The sequence below is a fragment of the Dipteris shenzhenensis genome, chromosome 5 (genome assembly GCF_047967505.1).
Source record: "Dipteris shenzhenensis isolate YYH24624 ecotype China chromosome 5, Dip_SZ_1.0, whole genome shotgun sequence".
NCBI lineage: Eukaryota > Viridiplantae > Streptophyta > Polypodiopsida > Gleicheniales > Dipteridaceae > Dipteris > Dipteris shenzhenensis.
The window spans coordinates 28,904,170-28,924,696 of NC_141600.1; the positions used below are offsets into that span (position 1 = coordinate 28,904,170).

The 20,527-nt window shown below is 46.8% G+C and overlaps 1 protein-coding gene across 1 annotated transcript in view; it reads right to left on the reverse strand.

Moving 5' to 3' along the window:
• Window positions 1–5,160: 5,160 nt before the first annotated feature.
• The window catches only part of LOC147901834 (protein DETOXIFICATION 46, chloroplastic-like), a 112,611-nt gene continuing 97,244 nt past the window's right edge, over window positions 5,161–20,527 (reverse strand). Inside the window, exons 12-14 of the mRNA XM_087374514.1 lie at window positions 6,030–6,101; window positions 5,877–5,939; window positions 5,161–5,747 (exon numbers count right to left, since the gene is read on the reverse strand). Coding sequence (XP_087230640.1) covers window positions 5,643–5,747; window positions 5,877–5,939; window positions 6,030–6,101 — 240 coding nt within the window. The 3' untranslated portion in view covers window positions 5,161–5,642. The remainder of the gene's footprint in view (window positions 5,748–5,876; window positions 5,940–6,029; window positions 6,102–20,527) is intronic.

Genomic DNA, 20,527 nt, shown 5'->3' on the forward strand with positions numbered 1-20,527 from the left:
CATGAAACATTCCTAGAAGAACATCCATTGATTTTGCACAATTTTCCCATATGCCACTTGATCCACCAAGGGAAGACAAAAAACATTGATGCTTGCACCAACCAATCATCTTCCCTATTGCCTTCTGGTCATGATTTTTGGCTCACAAAACCAAGCACAAACCCTTTCACTAGTTTCATAAAATATTCCAAGAAGAAATTCACTGACTGTGCATATTTTTTGCATATGCCAATTGCTCTACCAAGGGGATGACAAGCTGTAGTCCAATATCCAAAATGCTCATTGGAAATGCCTTAATCAATTACACTGCTTTGATGGCTTGAAATCTCATCAACTCAATCGATGATTTGGCAATTTCCTTTGGTAGAACCATCACAATTCGTGATCGATATGAAAGAAATGAAATGCAATTCAATGTAATTTTTTTTCTACATACCTCACAAACGATCATAGCTTATTCATGTATCGGTAGCACATGCAAAGTATATGGGTACAATGAATATAATTGACATGTAAATCATCACGTACATAAATCAAAGGCAAATTGCAATTACTTGTAACATCTTGTACCCCTTGTGTGACTTTAGACTAATTAGTTTTTCCATCCAAGGTAAGCAAATCCTTTAAAGAATGCATGAACCATGTTAAGTTTTCATGCATGTACCATGCTGGGGTTGCAAATTGCAATTACTTGTAGCATCAGGTACCATTTGTGTGACTTTAGACTAATAAGTTTTTCCATCGAAGGTAAACGAATCCTTTAAAGAATGCATGTAACACGTTGGGGTTTTCATGAAAGAAATGAAATGCAAATCAATGTAATTTTTTTTCTACATACCTCACAAACGATCATAGCTTATTCATGTATCAGTAGCACATGCAAAGTATATGGGTACAATTAATATAATTGACATGTAAATCATCATGTACATAAATCAAAGGCAAATTGCAATTACTTGTAACATCTTGTACCCCTTGTGTGACTTTAGACCAATTAGTTTTTCCATCCAAGGTAAACAAATCCTTTAAAGAATGCATGAACCATGTTGGGGTTTTCATGCATGTACCATGTTGGGGTTGCAAATTGCAATTACTTGTAGCATCAGGTACCATTTGTGTGACTTTAGACTAATAAGGTTTTCCATCGAAGGTAAACAAATCCTTTAAAGAATGCATGTAACATGTTGGGGTTTTCATGCTCGTAACCATCATCGTCAAGTCCTCATGTTACTTTCAAGCTTAATCACCTATCATATGTTTTGACAAACTTTTTGAAACATTCTTGATTATGTGCATCGGATATTGTGAGTTTTAAGTTTTCAATAAAGAAAAATGTGTAAAATAGAAAGCATTTCCATGCCATGTGAAGTTATGGGCATTTCCACCAAGTAATCCTCCATCTTTATAAGCCTTGGTGCTTCTCTCATTTTGTTCTTACCATGGACATGCCAAGAGGGAGATCCGTACAAGATTATTGTTGTGGTTTTCACACACCAAATTTTCAAATGCATAGAGATAGAGACTCTCTACCATTTCCACAAGATGGGCAGGTTTATATCCTCTCACCACACAAGACTTCAATAGCACACATGTACACACAAGTTTTAGTGTTAACATTTCTTATAAAGAATGTGTGCTTACATAATCATGTATCCCAAGATATTTATGCATGGTCCACCATGAACTTTCCATACCATGACGTTTCTCTTGTTTATGAGTCTTGATATCATAAGTTTTACCCATGGTCAAGATCCATGTTGGCTTTTTGAGCGCTAATATGAGATGTCCCTTCTTTATAGTGAGCCATAGAGGAATATAAAAGTTAACAACTAGCCCCTTTGTATTGGAGGCCAAAGGGATTGACACCACCCATAGCCCATCCAAGACTTACTTAATTCAATAGTTTTTATTTATCTACATGAGGCATCCCTCTATGATAAACAAAAACAAACTCAAGGAGGTCACTCTTCAATATTGAACATTGAAGGTTTAAGTAGAGAATGTGGTTTTTTAATGACTTACATGGCATACATATCCCTCAAGGGATCAGACAAAGACTCATTGAATATGAGTAATTTATGTGAATGTATAAAAATATGTTAAAACATGTGAATTTTCAAATAAAGGTGTAGTTTATATAATGCTTTCTCACACATGCTATATGCACTTTTAATTAGTGTAGCCCCCCCATGAGGAAGCAAGGTGGTGGTTAAGTAAGAGCATTGATGAGCACTAGATGCCACCTTTTAAAGCACTTGAGAGAGTACCTTGAAATCATGTCATTGGAAGAACTATGCCTTTGGAAATAAATATTCAACAAAAATATGGTCAATTGGAGTGAGTGGGCATCCTAAGGAGTCCCAGTTGCTTTTTCTTTTTTGTCTCATATGGTGCTAATAGAGCATGGATTGGAGATTATGGGGTGAAAATAACTTACCAAGTGGCGTGATAGGAATATCCATGGGATGACTAAATTTTAGAAAGATATGTAGACTTTTAGCTCTCTTTGTCTCTTGCATCTTTTATGTATCTTGGGGCCTAAACATAAGGTTTACTCAACAAGGCATTATGGCATGTAGAAGTGCGAGATGGGCTAGCATATTGATGATCTTACTAATCTTGTGAGAGCTAAGTCATGCCCATGGCCCTTCCTAAGCTTTGAGTCATGATGAAGAGATTTTATGTTAGTTCATTTGATTGATATGTTCTTACAGTGCTTTGCTCTTGGTCTAAAGGATCATGTCATCACTATCTAGGATTATCTAGTATACTCTCATACAAAAAGTTCATGGTATCTAGAAGAGATACAATTATGACTCCATAGTGGCTCAAATTTGGGGTGACGTCGTTTTGTAGCTGTCTAGATGAAAGATGAGGGCAATCCTATGGTATTGAACAAGAAATAGATACCTTCCAAGAGAAGGATGAGGACGAGCATATGATATTACCATGCTTTAGCCAAGATAGCATGACCTTGCAAGGGTCAATTGGCATTATCCTTTGAAGGACATAAATTTATTTAGTATTTTGTGTTGTTATTTATGTATATGGTAAAAATGGTTATAATGCAAAGGTCATCTGTCAGCGTGATGGCAGTGACTAGATAGATCTAAGGCCAAAGGCCTTGGTGCATCAAATTGTGAAATGAGCCTAGGGACAACTAAAATAAATTGTATCCCACGAAGGGATAGAAAAGGTGAATTAAAGATAGAAAATTACACGAGGCTACACACATGTTTACTAAGGCGGTAGATGGGTGGCGTATAAAACAACAAAGAAATGAAGTAGCACCCACTACCTAGGAAGGGTTCAAAGGGAATTTCCTCCCTGTCCCGAGCTTGGGATGAGTAAATGTATTTTTGTCAAAAGAATGAATTAGTAGCCGAGTACATTGATAAGATTAGGCTATATCTTTGGATTGAAAGACATTAAGATGGAAGTTCAGGCTAAGTATGCAAACGCATTAGATGAGGCAATAGCTAGGCCGGAACTATGAGGATGTTAGAAGCAAACCGAGTGGCTTTATGTAGGCACGAATAGTCTAGTGCTCCACAGCCCAGTGGCCAAGGTAAGTAGGCAACATTATAGCCCTGAACTATGAGGATGTTAGAAGCCAACCGAGTCAGTTTATGCAGGTAGGGGCTCAGTATAGGTGCCAGACGAAAAGTGGGTTTCAAAGGAGGTGGGTTAGAAATTCTGGTATACCATAGCCCAATGGCCAAGCCAAGTAAGAAAACCACGTACCACACTTGGAGGGAAAACAAAGTAACTCCAATGGCAACCCAAGCTTGGTCAAAATCCTCTTCAACCTGAGAACAGAAAGAAAAGGTGAGAAGAGAGCTCCTATGCTTTGGATGCCTTTAGCCTCATCAATGGAAGGATTGTCCACATAATAAGGAGTGCGAAATGGCTAAGGTGATAGTCTCAAAATGTGGCATGGAAGATGTCCCAAAGATGATCAATCATCAGATGTGCAACTACAACTAGTGGGATCTTCTTAGAGGTTAGTACTTGTGTTGTTGTGTGTGTTTGTTGCTGAGATAGTAAATAGTACATCTGATAAAATATTATCTAAGCCACATCAATGGGGTACAGAGCTTTTAATGAAACGTAGTTAATTAAGATGAAATGGCAAGTAGCCAACCATAATGTCATTGTGAAAGAAGGTAATTAAGTTGAAAGAGCAAGTAGCCAACCATGATGCCATTATGTTATCTATCTCAGCATTAACACACAATGTAACTAACCCCAAGCTTATGAAGAGGCTAAAACTAAAAACCAACCCATCTGAATACGCATATATAGTCAGATTAGCACATGAAAGTGCTATTGAATTATGGGACCAAAGGGTAACTCATCCAATTAGAGAAATTGTTGGTGCCCCTGCAGTAGCTAATTGAGAATGGGAGGATAAGCTTCAAGAAGTCATATCCTTTGTTGACTGCAGAACTTGTTAAGCTCAATAGGCAAGGCTGTTGAGACCCTTCTCTAAGAAGAAACTTTGGAAGCCCTGACGGCCATGGAAAAGAATAAGGTCCCCAGGCCAGATGGACTCACCACATAATTGTTCTTAGCATTTTGGGAGACAATCAAACTTGACCTTGTAGAGACTCTATGAAATGTGGGTCTCTTTTGGAAGGCATCAATGCGAGTCTCATGAAGATTTTCCCAAACATCATAATAGGTGTCGAGGAAGGCTCCGAACCTAACTTGCTTGTAGTGTACTCAGTTATCTGAAACCTTGACCTCCATGTAATTTGAGATCTCCTGAGCCTCGATAGCACAAGATCCACGCCCTTTTGACCGCAAACACACTGCACGAAGACCAAGGGATGAGAACCACTTAGCCTAACCCACATGCAAGATGTGCTCCAAAGAGTCACCAAGCCACAAGAACAAATTGGGAAACGTGACCCAAGGAATACATCTATAGAGAAGGGAAATGAAGGAGAAGGGTGCATGTGAAGTTATCTTCCATACGCGAACATAGTGGGCAGATGGTTTTCGGGAGGATTTGCTAACATTTCTGATGAAGAGGCCCGGTCGATTTTGCAAGCAATCGAAATGGTTAAGCATGAGCTGTGTAAGTTGGCTAAGGATGGATTCTACTCGTTCCTTACTCGTCAAGTTCCGTCGAGGAAGAGATCACTCACTTGCTGGAATATGAATGTGTTAGCCTATGCGGGACGGCGGTCCCTAGGGGAAGATTCTTCTTGATACATTGTGTCTCGGATGCCAGAACTGTTTGGTCGCTCGTTTGTGTTTGCCAGTGTAGCCGTCCCCTCCAAGGCACTCTGACATCGGAACTTGCACGGAAGCTTCCTCCACAACAGCGCCCTCCCAATACTCACGCAAGTGCTTCACCGTAGTGCCATGCTCACTCACATGGTTTTGAACGAACCCCCTGCTCATGCACTACAAAAAGTCGCCCGTCATCCCGCTCTCTGCCCAACATTTTGATAGCTAGGAAAAACTACAAAATTGGATTATGTCCCACCAATCGAAAGCATAAACGGATATCTGCACACAACTCTGCATATAGCAGGCTTGTAGATATGGATGTTTAAATCATGGTGGACATGCATGTTCAGACCATAATACAAAAAGGATGTTGTAGCCAAATCAGGTATATGAGGATACAGTCAAACCAATTTTGCATGTGGAAAATTCTGTTCTGCAGAAAACTCTGGATCTTTCAATACGCTCTTTCCAGAGGTTAGACGACCAAAAGCCATAAAGAAGCGCATCTGACAAAAGAACCACACGCACGCTTAGTTAGGTCCCTTCTTTCTCCAAACCATATCCATCCAATGGCATTCATAGACCACTAACTCTTGTATGAATTTTCATGCACATATGAAAGTATAGATACACACCGACTGGAAGAGAGTGATAGTCCACCAGAAACTTTGAAGCCCAAAACCCATTTCCTTAAATACCTATATTGCAATTTCAAAACTATGTCAGAAACTTACATGATTTGCAACTAGACGTATCATTCAAAAACAGGAGAAGAACGGATAGAATACCAGCAGTAAAGCTGAACTGCCAACAACGCAAGAAACCATGCTCAAACTGAGAAACTTTAGGTCTCGTGCTGCCTGCATGATTTGTACTTTTCAAAAGTATTAGTTGCACATACCAGAATAAGTTGCATTTTCTTAAACACAATCAACCATTGTAGCATCTTCTATTTGTGTAAAGAATAGAAGTTCGCTATCTTGTTGTTGCAATTGCGACTGCTATTGACAATAATCATATAACAAATCTAGCTTAGCTTGACATGGACTAGGGGGACAAGAATGATGTAAATCAATCAAGAAACAACTTGACATCCCCCAAAGGATGCCTATAGGTGGGAAGGAGGAATCTGAGATGATGGAGTGGCACCACCCCACCAAAGACCAGCCTCTAGTGATATGATTTAGAAAGATCTCAGCTCAACTAGCGGCACTACATAAGCGTGCAGCTCTTCATAGTGACCCACAAGCCATCCTTAGGTAGAGGAGGGACGGATCCTCTTACAGCAATTAAAGCCACCTATTAAAGGAGGAGGGAAAGTGGGCCATGGTATGGGAGTGATGACTATTGATGACAGATGCTTGTTGACACACCCACCTAGGGAGTGTTGTCTATGAGACTCGGAGGACTGAGGCCCTGACCTGCACGGTTTGGAACTATAATGAAACCTTGTGGCCAAAGCTATGGAACTTCTTGGAGTCATTCAAAGGACGACGAGACATTGCTCTGCTACAAAAGAGGCTCACCAAAGCCCCGATCCTCCACCACCATTATCATCTCATCCAAATAGTGGTTCCAGGCATCATCCCCTTCATAGACACAAAGGCAAGACAAATCTGCAAATAAGCATGCCTCAAAGGCACTAGCAATCTGCACATCCAACTCACAATCCTCAAGCAAGAAACACCGAACAACATCCTGCACCTCATGAACTCTAGCTTGCACATTTATCAGCATATCCTCATCACATAAAGGCATATCCGAATGCATACCAAAATTTTCTGCTACTTGATACAATTCATGGTTTGTAACTACAATGGAACTCCTCAACACCGCATCATAGTTATCCAATTCATAGAACATCCCTACCTGCAGGTACCCGCAAGGCTCCTCTAGCCTCTCATCTGCAGTGGATCTCTGACTCTTGGACTCACCAATGCAAGCATCATCCTCACCATCAAACAAGCCATTCAATCCACCATCATACACATCCTGATACTGAAAACATGCATCTGAATATTTGTTCCCTAAAATGTCCCCTATTTCTTGCATATCCCCAGGTATTGGGTAAGTGCAGGATCTTGTCCTATCCTCCTCGGTGTCTATGATATCTTCAACATTCTTCTTCGCATCCCTCAACGGATTCTCTTGTTCCAGCCAGCCTTCACCACTGCCAATTGTCACATGTGCCATTTCCTCATGTTCCTCATCCTGCTTAACATTCCCAGTCTGCCAAATATAGTTAACGAAGACTCTTGTACCTTGAATTGCTCAACCAAAGCATTTGACAAGGCAACCCAACTGCTCTTGACTCTCATAGGCCCTACCCTCAAGAAAAATCACTCAAGATATCAGTCCATTTTGTCTCGGGCCACCTGTATGAATCACATGCATGTCGAAAAATCTATAAATATACCTCAGGGTCCTCCCCCTGGATCCACAATAAACTGGCAAATCCATCAAAGGCAAACCACGAACTGCCACTCAGCAGACACCAACTGAACCTCAAATTATCTTCAAAGCATGTCCACTATGTAGTATTTCCATCATCCCACACATGCATCCTTTCATCATCTGCACACTACTTGAAAACTAAGTCAAACCACCTCAGACAGTCCTATAACCAATCAAATACAGCAACTTTCTGATGTTCTACCGACCATGCAATACCCATTTCTCATCCAACGCCTGCATGTCACAACAGTCCAGTACATCGCCCACACCCTTGGGCACTGATTTGCATCAAAAGCCCCTCCCAGATCTCTCAAATTTTTTTGTCAGAGCAGCCCCCAAAACTAACTCTGAAACACTACTAGAATTACACACAGCCCACACTGATGAAATTCTACATGCACCTATAACCTTGTCTGGTACCCGCCTACACACGCTGTACTTTTGCCAACCGTGAGCAGAGTCATCGCCTGCCACCTCTGCTGCATCTTCGTTGAAAGCAGCCTTCCATCCACATGCATACAATGCTCAAATTTCTCTACACCCTAGTGAAAGAATGCAATTGATCGATCGATAGACGAAGGAAAGGAAAGGATAACAAATGAATGGAGAAGCACGCTATTGAAGAAACTGGAAGAAGGAAGCAAGGTAGCTAGAAGGAAGGAAGCAGAACTTGAACTCGAAATGAAATGAAATGGAAGGAAAGACAAGAACCAAAATGAAATCACTTACATGACCAAAAGCTCCACTGAGTTGATTGATGTGGCAAGTGAAGGTACGACACTCATATAGAGTGGACACACAAGTAAGCACTGGATAAAAGTCGACTCTGTTCCTTGTTCTACAACGTTATGCTGCTCCTGCGAGCCCCTCCCCCCTCGCCATAGCCTCTACCTCCCTACCTCCTTTCCGCCTCGCCTCGCGCCCCTCGCCCGTCGCATCGCCTCGCCACCGCCTTCACTTCCGTCCAGCCTCGCCGTCGCCTCGCCCTTCACCTCGCCACGCCCTCGCCTCCGCCTTCGCACTTCGCCCTCGCCTTCGCCTTCGCCCTCGCCCTTGCCACGCCCGCGCCTTCGCCTCCGTCCTATACCCGCCGCCTCGCCATCGCCCCCCCCTCTTCTTCCGCCTCGCCCTGCCTTCTCCTCTTCCTTCTCACCTCGCCCGCCACAGCCCGCCCGCCGCGTCCCGCCTCACCTCCTCCTCCGCCCCGCCTCGCCTCGCCATTACCCCCCGCAGCCCCGCCTCGCCACCGTTTCGCCGTCGCCTCGCCTCGCCGTTTCCTCTTCCACACCCAGGCTCCATCCCTCATCTAGCCCCCTCCCCCTTTTGGTGGCAGCCTCTTCCTCATCGAAGGTCTCGCAATCAGTCTTGGCGGTATGGCGGCTCCCTGCCCGGAACCGGAGGCCCATCTGGACCCCCCTCTCCAGAAGCCTACCGCGTGATCTTGACAGAGCAACAGTCGTCTCGGGTTCAGCAGGTTGCCAATGACTTTGCCCACACTTCAGTCTATGGCAGAGTCATTGGACACTCTCCCTCCAAACCAGCCATCAGGGATTGGCTTCAATCCACTCTTATGCTAGAGGATAGCCACATCGAGGAGGTGGCCCTTATGGGAAGGGGCATCTTCTGGCTTAAACTCTCCACTGCGAAAGCTGCAAGCAACCTGATTGCCGGTTCCCCCACATCTGTGGATGGAAAGATCATCATGATAGTCCCTTGGTACCAAGGATTCAGCGCAGCGGACTTTGATGCTCGTTTCCGCATACCTCGCCACCCAGTGACGCTAGTATTTCCAGGCCTTGCTGCTGAGTTGCGGCCGATAGTCAGGGACCTGGGTTCCCACTTTCGCTGGGTGATGCATGACACTTTTGTCGACGCGGTTGCTGCGGCTCGAGCTCCCAGAGTCCGTGTGGCTGTGGCAGATCCTGCATCTCTCCCCGCAGTGATTGAGATTGTGACAGATGCTGGCAGCATTACTCAAAGCATGGTAGTCACAGGACAGCCAGGCCACAGCTTTGCTTTCACTTTTCTCAGCGACAGTACCGAGATTTGAACAGACGACTCGGTCTGGGAGGCTCTCAGAGAGCAGACGCACGCTCAGATTTGCTCCTGGATAGGCCCGACGGGTGGACAGCTTCTCGAGACCCAATGGTCCGAGGGTGACGTGCGCCTGCGATGGCGATGCGCCGCCAAGCGTTTCAGATTGATTGTGATCCTCAGGCCCCCTCTGTCGTGGCTCCTCCCCCAGGATGTCAGAGCCTGGACACCACAGAAACTTCGCGCCTTCTACGGGATGCCTACCTCAGAGATCTCGAGTTGGCTCGAGAAAGCGTTTGTCCATGGCACCAAAGGCCTCACGCCTTTGCTAAAAGTTTTGAAGAACGGGCAGGATGACCCCGCCTCTCCCTCCAAACCCTCACAGAAGCGTCAGCGCCTTCATTTCGAGCTACCAGTCTCTTCACCGACCTCGGCCGCGAGCAGACAGTTGTTCGCAGCCTACCAGTCCTCATCATGAGCTTACACCTTGTCTCCTGGAACGTGAACGGGTTTCATTCTTCTGGCACCCGTGGTCCTAGGAAGCTCATCTTGAGACAGGAACTTCAACCAGCAGTGATTGGTCGCTTGGATATACTCCTGCTCCAGGAGCATAAGCTTTCAGTGGCTCATACCCGTAGCTGTGGGAAGATACTCCCTGGACGCTCTTACACTTATTGGGAGCCCTCGATCGGTGCACAAGGGAGGAGTGGCGGTGTCTGCACTTCCGTTTGCGAGTCGATTGCCCAGGGAGTTTTTGGCCACGGTACGTTGATCCCACGCCATGCACTTTGGGTTGGCCTAGAGTTGGAGGGTTCCAAAATAGGAATCCTCAACATCTATGCACCCACAGACCTCCGACGCAGAGCCACCTTCTGGAGGACACTCACAGAGATTCTCCCACACATGGATTTGTGGATTGTTGGAGGCGACTTCAACAATCTGGAGACTTTGGAGGACCAGCAGGACAGAGGACCAGAGTTTATAGGTATAGCTCAGGTAGAGCTGTCCGCTTGGGACTCCTTTCTCTTCGCGACAGGAGGTAGGGACAGCTGGAGAGACCCGTCCTTCCGCCAATGGCACGGGAGCTTGGACTTCTCGTGGGGTTTCTGCAGGGAAGGGGGCAGACTCCTGGAGAGATTGGACAGATTTTATGTCAGTGATTGGGCCATCAGCAGAGGTGGTCAGGTGGGTGTAGTGCCAGGGATGACGCTCTCCGACCACGCGCCAGTGCTCTTGTCACTAGACTCAGCAGCTCGGTCCCTTCCTCCCCGTTCGTGCAGGATTCCTGATTCCATCTTCTCTAGGGAGGAGGTGCGCAGTAGTATCGGTAGCCTTTGGGACAGAGATTGGGGCGAGTGCGTGGATCTGGTAGAGTCGGTGGCGCAGGCTCTGCAGGAGTCCAGCCAGATTTTCCAGCTCGCAGCCCTTCACGTTCGCCAGGAGTGGTGGGGCAGAGAGAGAGCTCTTCGTAGGGACCTCGCCTCCATTCAGCGGCTCCAGCAGGCAGCTCCGGGTTCGGAGGAGCTTCGGATCCAGGCCCTTCGTGCCAGAGCCCTTCTTGAGGAGACTCTCCAGCGTCGCTCAGAGTTTTCTTATCACGCCTCCCTCTCTTACTGGGCTCGGAAGGGCGACCGGATGAGCAAAGAGTTCTTCAGGACGCATGGCCAGAGGGCAGCAGGTGACCAGCTCCGGAGTCTTAGGACAGCAGAGGGTCACATCATTACCGATCAGGAGGAGGTCTTGGGGTTGGCTACCGACTTCTATAGGACTCTTTTCCAGCAGGAGCAGCTTGCCCCCCGCACTAGACGCTCCCGCGAGGAGGTGTGGAGGCACATCCCGGCCCTTGTTCAGCCCAGCATGCAGATGACACTGATGGCACCGTTCACCACTGTCGAGATGCAGGAGGCCTTGATGGCCATCGATGGGCAGAAATGCCCTGGTGAGGATGGGCTTTCTAGAGCTTTCTTCACCTCTTTCTGGGATCAGATCCATCAGCCCCTCCTAGCAGCCCTCCAGAGGATTTTCAGCAGCGGACATATGCCAGCGAGCCTATCCTCGGGATTGATCTGCCTCATCCCGAAAGGGGGAGATCGACAGGAGATCCGTCAGTGGCGCCCGATCACTCTCCTCACCACTGCCTATAAAATCCTTGCCAAGATGATCAGCGCCAGAGTTCGGCCACTACTTCCTGACCTCATTCATGACACTTAGACAGGCTTTGTCCAGGATCGCAGTATCCTGGATAATGTCTTCACCTTCTCAGAGGCGACGGAGTGGGCTCAGCACAGCGGGTCGCACCTTGCCATCCTACTTCTCGACTTTGAGAAGGCCTACGATCGAGTGGACTAGTCCTTCCTGGAGGGTACTTTGGAGAGACTTGGATTCCCAGTGGGATGGATTTAGGGTATCTCAGCGTTATACAGGACAGCTTCCAGCAGGGTCATCATCGGCGGCAGGATGGGAGAGCGATTTCGATTGGAGAGATCAGTGCGTCAGGGTTGCCCACTCGCTCCTTACCTGTTTCTCTTCTTCGCCGAGGCAATGACATACTATCTTCGAGCGAGATCGACAAGGATCCGGGGTGTTCGCCTTCCCATCAGGGAGGACACGGAGCTCCTCGACTCGGAGTATGCAGATGACACAGCGCTGTATGTTTAGGATGATGAGATGATGCTAGAGAGGGTGAGGCTAGCCTTAGAGGTCTTCTGTTCGGCAGCCGGTGCGAAAATCAACTGGAACAAATCAGTTGGTTTTCTCACAAACCCTGGGGCTTGCTCACAGTGGGGGAGGTTTTTGGGTTTCAGATGGATCCCGCGGGGGCAGACTACTAGATATCTCGGCTTTCAGGTCGGCCTGGACATCACGTCAGCTCAGCAGTTTCTCCCGGTGCTAGATTCCATACGACGGAAGCTGGCTTTTTGGAGCACTGCTAAGCTCTCTCTTGCAGGTCGTGCTCTTGTAGTCAACCAGGTTCTCCTGGCCACGGCCTGGTATGTGGTCTCTTGTTGGTGCTTCTCGAGATCCTGCGTGGCACAGCTCAAGAGGATGGTCCGGAATTTCCTGTGGTCGGGGGGGGATGGTCTCAGAGATACCAGAGCCAGGGTAGCCTGGTAGACAGTCATTCTTCCGCAGGCTGAGGGTGGCTTGGGGGTCATTGATCCTCAGCTTCAGAGTCAGGCCCTACTGGGCAAGTTAGTTATCCGCGGTTTGACCCCGGGGGGGCAAACGTGGAAGATGTTACTTCAGCAGGGGATCAGTTCTTGTACCCCGTGCCGAGGAGGAGAGTGACTACCATCCCTCAGATGGATCTTCACCTCTGCACCGCTTACCCGCCCCCGCTCCCCGCTCATTCGTAGCCTGCTCACGGTTTGGAGGCGACTCCGTCTCAATCTCCTACAGTCGCCTCCTAGCAGTCAGGAGGAGATCGACCGCCAGCCGCTCATCTGGAACGATCTGGTCAGAGATGCCTTGGGCCTTCAGCTGGGGGAGAGGTCGCATATCTCATGGGACGGCTGGATGCGGGGGCCTACCCGATCCCTTCGAGTTTGGAGGGACACTTACAGACACTTGGGGACCGTTGCTCTAGCGGTCGCAGCCGGAGGTGTCCGTGGAGCTCAGGCGAGGCGCACAGAGATAGATGGAACGATTCTTGCCGGTTGGTTGGTTCCACCCGAGCTTCAGATCCTCATGCCTGGTGATGCCCGTTGGCTTGGATAGTTCACCCCTCGTGGCATCCCACTGGTTGTTGCAGGCCGGCTGGACGACACCTCTGTCTCCTTCTTCTCCATTTTGAGGGACGACCGACTCAGGAGAGAGGGTGCGCTCATCGACCCCCTTCTCTCGTGGCAGAGGGTCTGTGTCGTAGGCCTTGTGGGGAAGGTTTGGCGGATCGATCCTAGTATAGAGCAGGATCAGCTGCAGTCATGGCGCCTCTAGCTTTGGGAGGGGGAGGCCCTGTCAGAGCTTGATTGGGACCTAGGAGAGTGGAGATGGCCAGAGGTTGTGGCAGACCAGGGGTTGACCCCTTTCTTCGCTTACAGCACGAAACTGGGCAGGAGCGTTCTCGGGAGGATGCAGAGCAGACCGCCCACCTAGCCGCCCAGTTGGTATTCTCAAGGTATTTCCAGGCTATTTTTGCAGGCCTTCTAGAAGGCCTTATGGGAGAGCTGGCGGCCGCGGAAGATTTCCTACTTCCTTTGGCTACTTGCCCACAAGGGTCTTCCAGTGGGGAGCTGGTTGCGGCAGATTGGTCAGGATGGACTTTGTCAGATTTGTCATGAGGACGAGGAGTCACCAAAGCACTGCTTGTGGAGCTGCACTCGCGCCTAGGACGTGTGGAGGTGGGCCTTCGGGATCCTTACTCGCGCAGCACCGGAGTTAGGTTTGATCACTTGTTGGGGCGCGTTCTGCTGGTGCTGCACCACATCTGGCTATCACCAGCTGTTCGAGGCAGGCCCGCAGGACCTTATGTTCCTTATCACACAGGGGACTTGGGGGCCGCTTGAGGGCATCCCACAGCACTTGGCAGAGGCGGACACAAGATCTCAGGTGAGGCAGCCAGTCTGGGAGATCATTAGCAGCATCGTCGGATGGCACATTTGGACCTCGCGCTATGCGCAGATCCTCGGAGGTACCTCTCTTTCGACTACCCAGGCCATGGCCGACATCTAGAGCGAGATTATCCACACGCTCAGAGGCCAGTGGGACCAGATCCAAGGGGATTCTCGGGCTGGCCGGGAGAAGCCGAGACGTTTCCTCCGAGATTGGGATACGCAGGGCCTCTTCTTCGAGCATACTTCTCAGGCCTTCAGTGGCGCTACTCACCGCCTCTTTGGCTGTTTATTCACACCCGCCTGATCCCTCCGTGAGAGAGAGCTTTTTGTTTCCTCTTAGGGCTGCGTCCGATTTGTGAACGCAGCCCCGTCAGCTGCAAAACTGACCCCATGTATCTTGTTTTTTCGAAGTAATATAATCAACACTGTTTTTTCGGCAAAAAAAAAAATTAGAGTGGACACACACACTCTCAAGTACTAAATGTATATGGGATAACTCCCAATATGCCACATGGCACTCTCTCACACAAAGACTCATAAAACTAGTTTCTAGTACACACTAGAACACACTCTTTGACTATGATTTCTCCAACATCCCCCCTTAGAGCAAAGAGCATGAGACCCAACACGCAAGGAGTAAACCGATCCCCCCTCCACCGCAATATGGAAAAGAGCAAGTCCAACTATCCAACACCTCCCATGTGATAGTGACTTCTCAGTCAACTGCCACCGGTAGTGAGGACCATCACTCGTCACCCTCCTTTACTCTGAACTGGGTAGGAGTCTTGCATAGCCATAAGAGTAAACACCCAATATAATCACTTTTTGGGGGACTAACTAGGGCAGGGTACCCTTATTGACTCCAAAGCCACAAAAATATACATCATTTTAGAGGGACTACTCAAGGCAGAGGACCTTTATTGACTCACATAAGAGAAACCAAAATACATATGGGTTGTCATCCTCAATGAGGGTGCATGGGCAGTGAGTGCATGGTTGAGGTATGGAATATCATCTGGGATCTCCTCTGTTGCAACCAAGTTGGCATGATGCTGGTGTTGTTCTTTTGCTTTCTTTGTGTAGCAATTTGCTTCCATATGGCCCTTGCACTTAGAATATTTGCACGTGATGTTCTTATGGGTTTTCTATTTGCTGGTGGAGGCAAGAGCCTCTTTAGTGCCTGATGTAAAGAGCGGATATTCTTTGTTCCGACGGTCTTTTTCGAGAAGAAGAGTCACCATATCATCAAATATTGTCGAGGCAAGCGTAAGTACTTCAACAATGTTTTCAAAATGAGAGACTACTTCCATACTCTCCATGAGGACAGCCATTTTGTCCTCATCGTCAAGTGGAGACTTCAAGCTAGAAAGTTGTTGAACAAGAGATTGCATTTTTGCCAAGTGTGCACACTTAAAGCATCATTATTCTCCATTTTTAACTCATAAAATTGCAGCTTCAAGACAACCTTGGAGTCTCTGCTTTTGTTACCAAACAGATTCTCGAGACGCTCCCAAATCTCCTTGGCCGTCGATTTGAGTTGATATGATGAATCAAAGTGTCGGCGAGGCAAAGTCCAATAAGAGAAATGGGTCTTGAGTTGTGTTGCTTCCATATCTTGAGTTGTTGAGGATTTGTTGTTTTAGCGTGGTCCTCATCCACAATGACATCCCATACATTTTATTTCATGAGGAGCAACTGCACTTTAGTATACCAAGTGGGAAATCCGTCGCCCGTGAACTTCTCGACAGTGAGGGACGTATTAGAAAGAGGAGTCATGTTGACAGCTCCAAAGAGAAGGAAGCGCCAAATGGAGGTAGCGGGTAGCACGAGCAGTAGAAGAGGCAGGGGGTAGCCAGCAGAAGAGAGGCAGTGTGTAGTGGGTAGGAGGAGAGGCTAATGGGGGCAACCAACAATAGAAGTGGAGCAGAAGGGGAGGCGGAATGAGCAGCAAAAGTAGGAGGCGAAATGAGCAACAGTAGGAGGTGGGATTTCCGAGGCAGTAGCTCCACGAACAGCAACTCCACAAATCATCAGCACATGGAGAGGCTAAGGGAAGAGAGGGATGACCTTTGGGAGAAGATAGCTTCCATTTTTGGGCTACCTCACACCTAAGGTATGCCCAAGGAAAGGAAAGCTAGAAAGGGGACATGGCTCTGATACCACATGAAGGAACTGGAAGGAGGAGGAAAGGAGACAAGGGAGCTAGAAGGAAGGAAGCATAACTTAAACTGGAAATGAAATGAAATGGAAGGAAAGGCAAGAACCAAAATGAAATCACTTACATGACCAAAAGCTCCACTGAGTTGATTGATGCAACAAGTGAAGGTACAACACTCATATAGAGTGGACACACACATCAAATATCATATGCATATGGGATAACTCACAATATGCCACATGGCACTCTCTCACACAAAGACTCATAAAACTAGTTTCTAGTATACACTAGAGCACACTCTTTGACTATTGTTTCTCCAACAACTATGAGCGGCAACAACCTGTCTCCTCAATATATTGACAAACAACTATAAGTGCTTCCTATGCAATCAACGCACAAAATGATAGAGTCACCCTAGAATTCTTTGCGCTGATTTGCCCAAGGTCGATGTAGTTCACATACGCAGCACTCGACAATTGTGATACATGTGGCAGTAGAAATTCCTCAGCCACATATCGACCATGCATCTAAAGATCCCGTATCGTCCACCCACACCAGTTGGTACTGGATCACAAACAAATTGCCTGTCCTATTGTTGGAGATATCATAGTCAAAGAGTGTGTTGGTGTGAAGTGTTAATGTGTAGTACTAGGTGATCTAGTACTAGTTTATGTGTGTGAGTCTTGTGTGAGTGCCACGTGTCATCATGGGACCTATCCCATATGCAGTAGGTGCTAGAGTGTGAGTGAGTAGCCTACATAAGGCTTGTACTTCACTTGTCTTGTCATACTTGATGGATGAATGAAAGTCTTCTTCATATCTTCATTGGAGCATTATTTTCTCACACCCTCTCTCTCTCTCTCTCTCTCTCTCTCTCTCTCTCTCTCTCTCTCTCCTTCCACCATGTTTCTAACATGGTATCAGAGCCACCTTCCATAGCTGCCACGTCACCCTTGCCCTAACCCTAAAATCGTCATTTTAGCTCAAGCTCTTGCAGCCGCCTCAGTTCGCCTCCTTCTCTTGTAGCCGCTTCAGTTCCGCCTCAATTCCGCCTCCTTTGCACTCCTACCTGCCCACCTAGAACCTCCACATCCAGCCGTACAATCCATACTGGCTGTACGGGCTGTTCCGTACTGTTTTCCCTGCAGCGCCGTACCAGCCCGCCTAGCTAGCTGGTTGGCACATTCTTCTAGGTGTGCACGTGTGGAGGTCTCCATCTCCAAACTTCAGGTTTCGGTGCTGCTGCTGCATATCCGCCTTCAACAGCGTCATTTTCGAGGTGTTTTCGGCCTTCCAGCACATCCAAATTAGCCGATTCTTTCCTTGAAGACCTGTTGCAGCACCTTGGTGTACTTTGGACAGCTGGTTTTGCATTTCAGACCTACTTCATTTCGAGGCTGCTGCCCGCCTTCACGCAGTTCTCTTCAGTCATGACTTCTTTGTAGGTAGTTCTTATTTGCTTGCCATCGTTCTACTTCCCATAAGCAGAGCTATCCCACCATCACCCCTCCACCAACCTCCTCCTCGCTATCACTTAGCCCCTCATGTTACCTCTCTTCCTTTGTGACCGCAAGCTTACCCGGCATCTCCACCAAAAATGAGATTAGATAATCTTTATCTATGTGCTGAGCATGTCTCATACGCAGGAAGCAAGCAATGGTGAAGGAGGAAGAGAGAACCATCACCAAAATTTGCACTTCCATTCCATCCAAAACTGTACATCATAGTATATTGTCCCTCGTAGATCCCTCGTACCTCACTCTTACATGGAAAGCTGTCATCCACAAACCTCAGCACTTTTCCCCTCTGACTCATTTACATATGACCCTTAACTTAATTTAAACCACTCTTACCCCCACATGGGAACTCGACCCTGCACAATCACATTTAATTACATATCTTGGCCCTCCATTACCCGATCAACATGAAACGGGTCTCATTTGAAAGCTCACTCGACCCTCTGGACTCCATAGCGGAGGTGGACTCACAAAACAACCCAACACATCCTCCTACACAGTGTCACTAAAACCCACTAACCGCCCCTAGTAGAAACAAAATAAATTTTCACATAACAATATCAAACGCACCAAAACTTCCATAGCTACCTCGCTCTACCTCTTGTTCACACTTCACCACCACTGGTCATTTCAAAGGTTCAACCCTCAAGCTTTACAATGGCCGAGCCAAAGATTATGAGGGACTATGCAATGAGTACATTGCACATGGACTTAGCACCTTAGCCCAGGTCTTAGCAAAGTTGTTTACACCGGTTTTACTCCCACCTAGACCCTCAACACCATCATACCTAATCCATAGGGAGAGGGTTCAAAAAACTACAATGCCATTATGATCGAGATTGTCATGCCATGACAAGAGAAATCACTAATTCATGATTAGTAGACATTAGAACATTATTATATATTATACGCCAATGCTGCAACATGTATTTATATTTATGATGGACACCGACCGAATTGCTAGGGGCAATAGGAAGGGAAGGGTGAGTTAAGGTGCATTGAATGGTAGATGCATGGGTCATAGACTAAGGGTAGGTCTAATGGGAAGATGGAACTTGAGTGATCTCAAGGGACATTAATGAAGGGGTATCACCCTTCATTGTGAATCTCACGTAGCATTATGTATTCACTTTGCATTCATCTGCCATCTCTCTTCCACCTTGCATGTAAGTCGAAAAGAGAAACAAGTACTCTCACGAGGGTGCGCTCTTCCCCCATTGGAGGGCCAATTGGCATTCATATTATGCATTCATTGCACACATTTGCATTCTTGAAAAGTCCGGTTCTTCACATGTCATGTGCAAGAATTTTATGCATAGGTCTTGACACTCAGGTTAGTCAGTTTATGGAGCACCAGGGGTTCAGAGCTGTTGGGTAGGTAGGCTTCCGAGCAGACCATGTGAGAATGGAGGGAGCAGGAAGCAAGCAAGCAAGCAAGAGCAAAACATTGAATTGCAATAGAAAAGATAAAGTGAGTACAAGTGAGAGATGGTTTTGTTCAAGTGACAAACCCATACTAATGCACTAACTGTGGTTAGGGGAAAAAACCTCCTAGTGAGGGAAAAGTGCCCCTAACTCACTTATGGATTACATCGGGCACTGCCTAGAATATGCTAATAATTCTAACACCCCCCTACAGTGCCAATGTAATGTACAAGGAAGTGATCAATCACCAAAAGGGGATAAGTTCAGGGCAATGCAAAATGCCTCAAACTTCTCACGTGGAAGTGCTTTGGTGAAGATGTCTGCAACATTGTCATGTGTTGACACATAGATCATACCGATCTCCCCTACATGCAATTTCTCTCTGACATAATGATAATGAATCTCAATGTGCTTCGTGCGAGCATGAAACATATGATTCTTTGCCACTGCTATAGCATATGACTATCAGTGAGAATTGGAGAAGGAACCTCTAATAAGAGATGAATATCAGCAAACAAATGACGCAGCCAAACACATTCAACTGTCGCTATCAAAGATGCCCTGTACTCAGCTTCACATGAGGAAGTAGCCAAACTGTAGATTGTTTCTTGCTCAACCAAGAAATGCAAGCTTTGCCTAAAAAGAAACAATTACCACTCGTGGAATGCCTGGTGTCATAGTCTCCAGCCCAATCTAAGTAACTGTAGGCATGCATCTGCAAGTCACCCCCTTGGGAAACATCAAGCCATAAGACTTTGTGCCTTGCAAATAACGAGAAATGCGCTTTACATCCTGCCAATGTGTTGTCTTTGGGCTGTGTATATACCTACTCACCTAAGATACTGAATACTGAATATCGGGCCATGTATTGCACAAATAAATTGGCTGTAAAGTGTGGCATCCACTGATTTACCTGCATCATACATAGTAAGCTTCAGCCCTGGCTCCATGTTAGTGGCTATAGGCTTACAATCTTGCATGTTGAACCTGTCCAAGAGATTTTGCACATACTTGGATTGAGACATAACAATGGCACGCTTGTCTTGTATGAACTGGATCCCCAAATAGAAATTTAACATGCCCCAATCTGTCATGTCAAATTCAGCTTTCAATTCAGCCTTGAAATCTGCAATTATTACTCATTT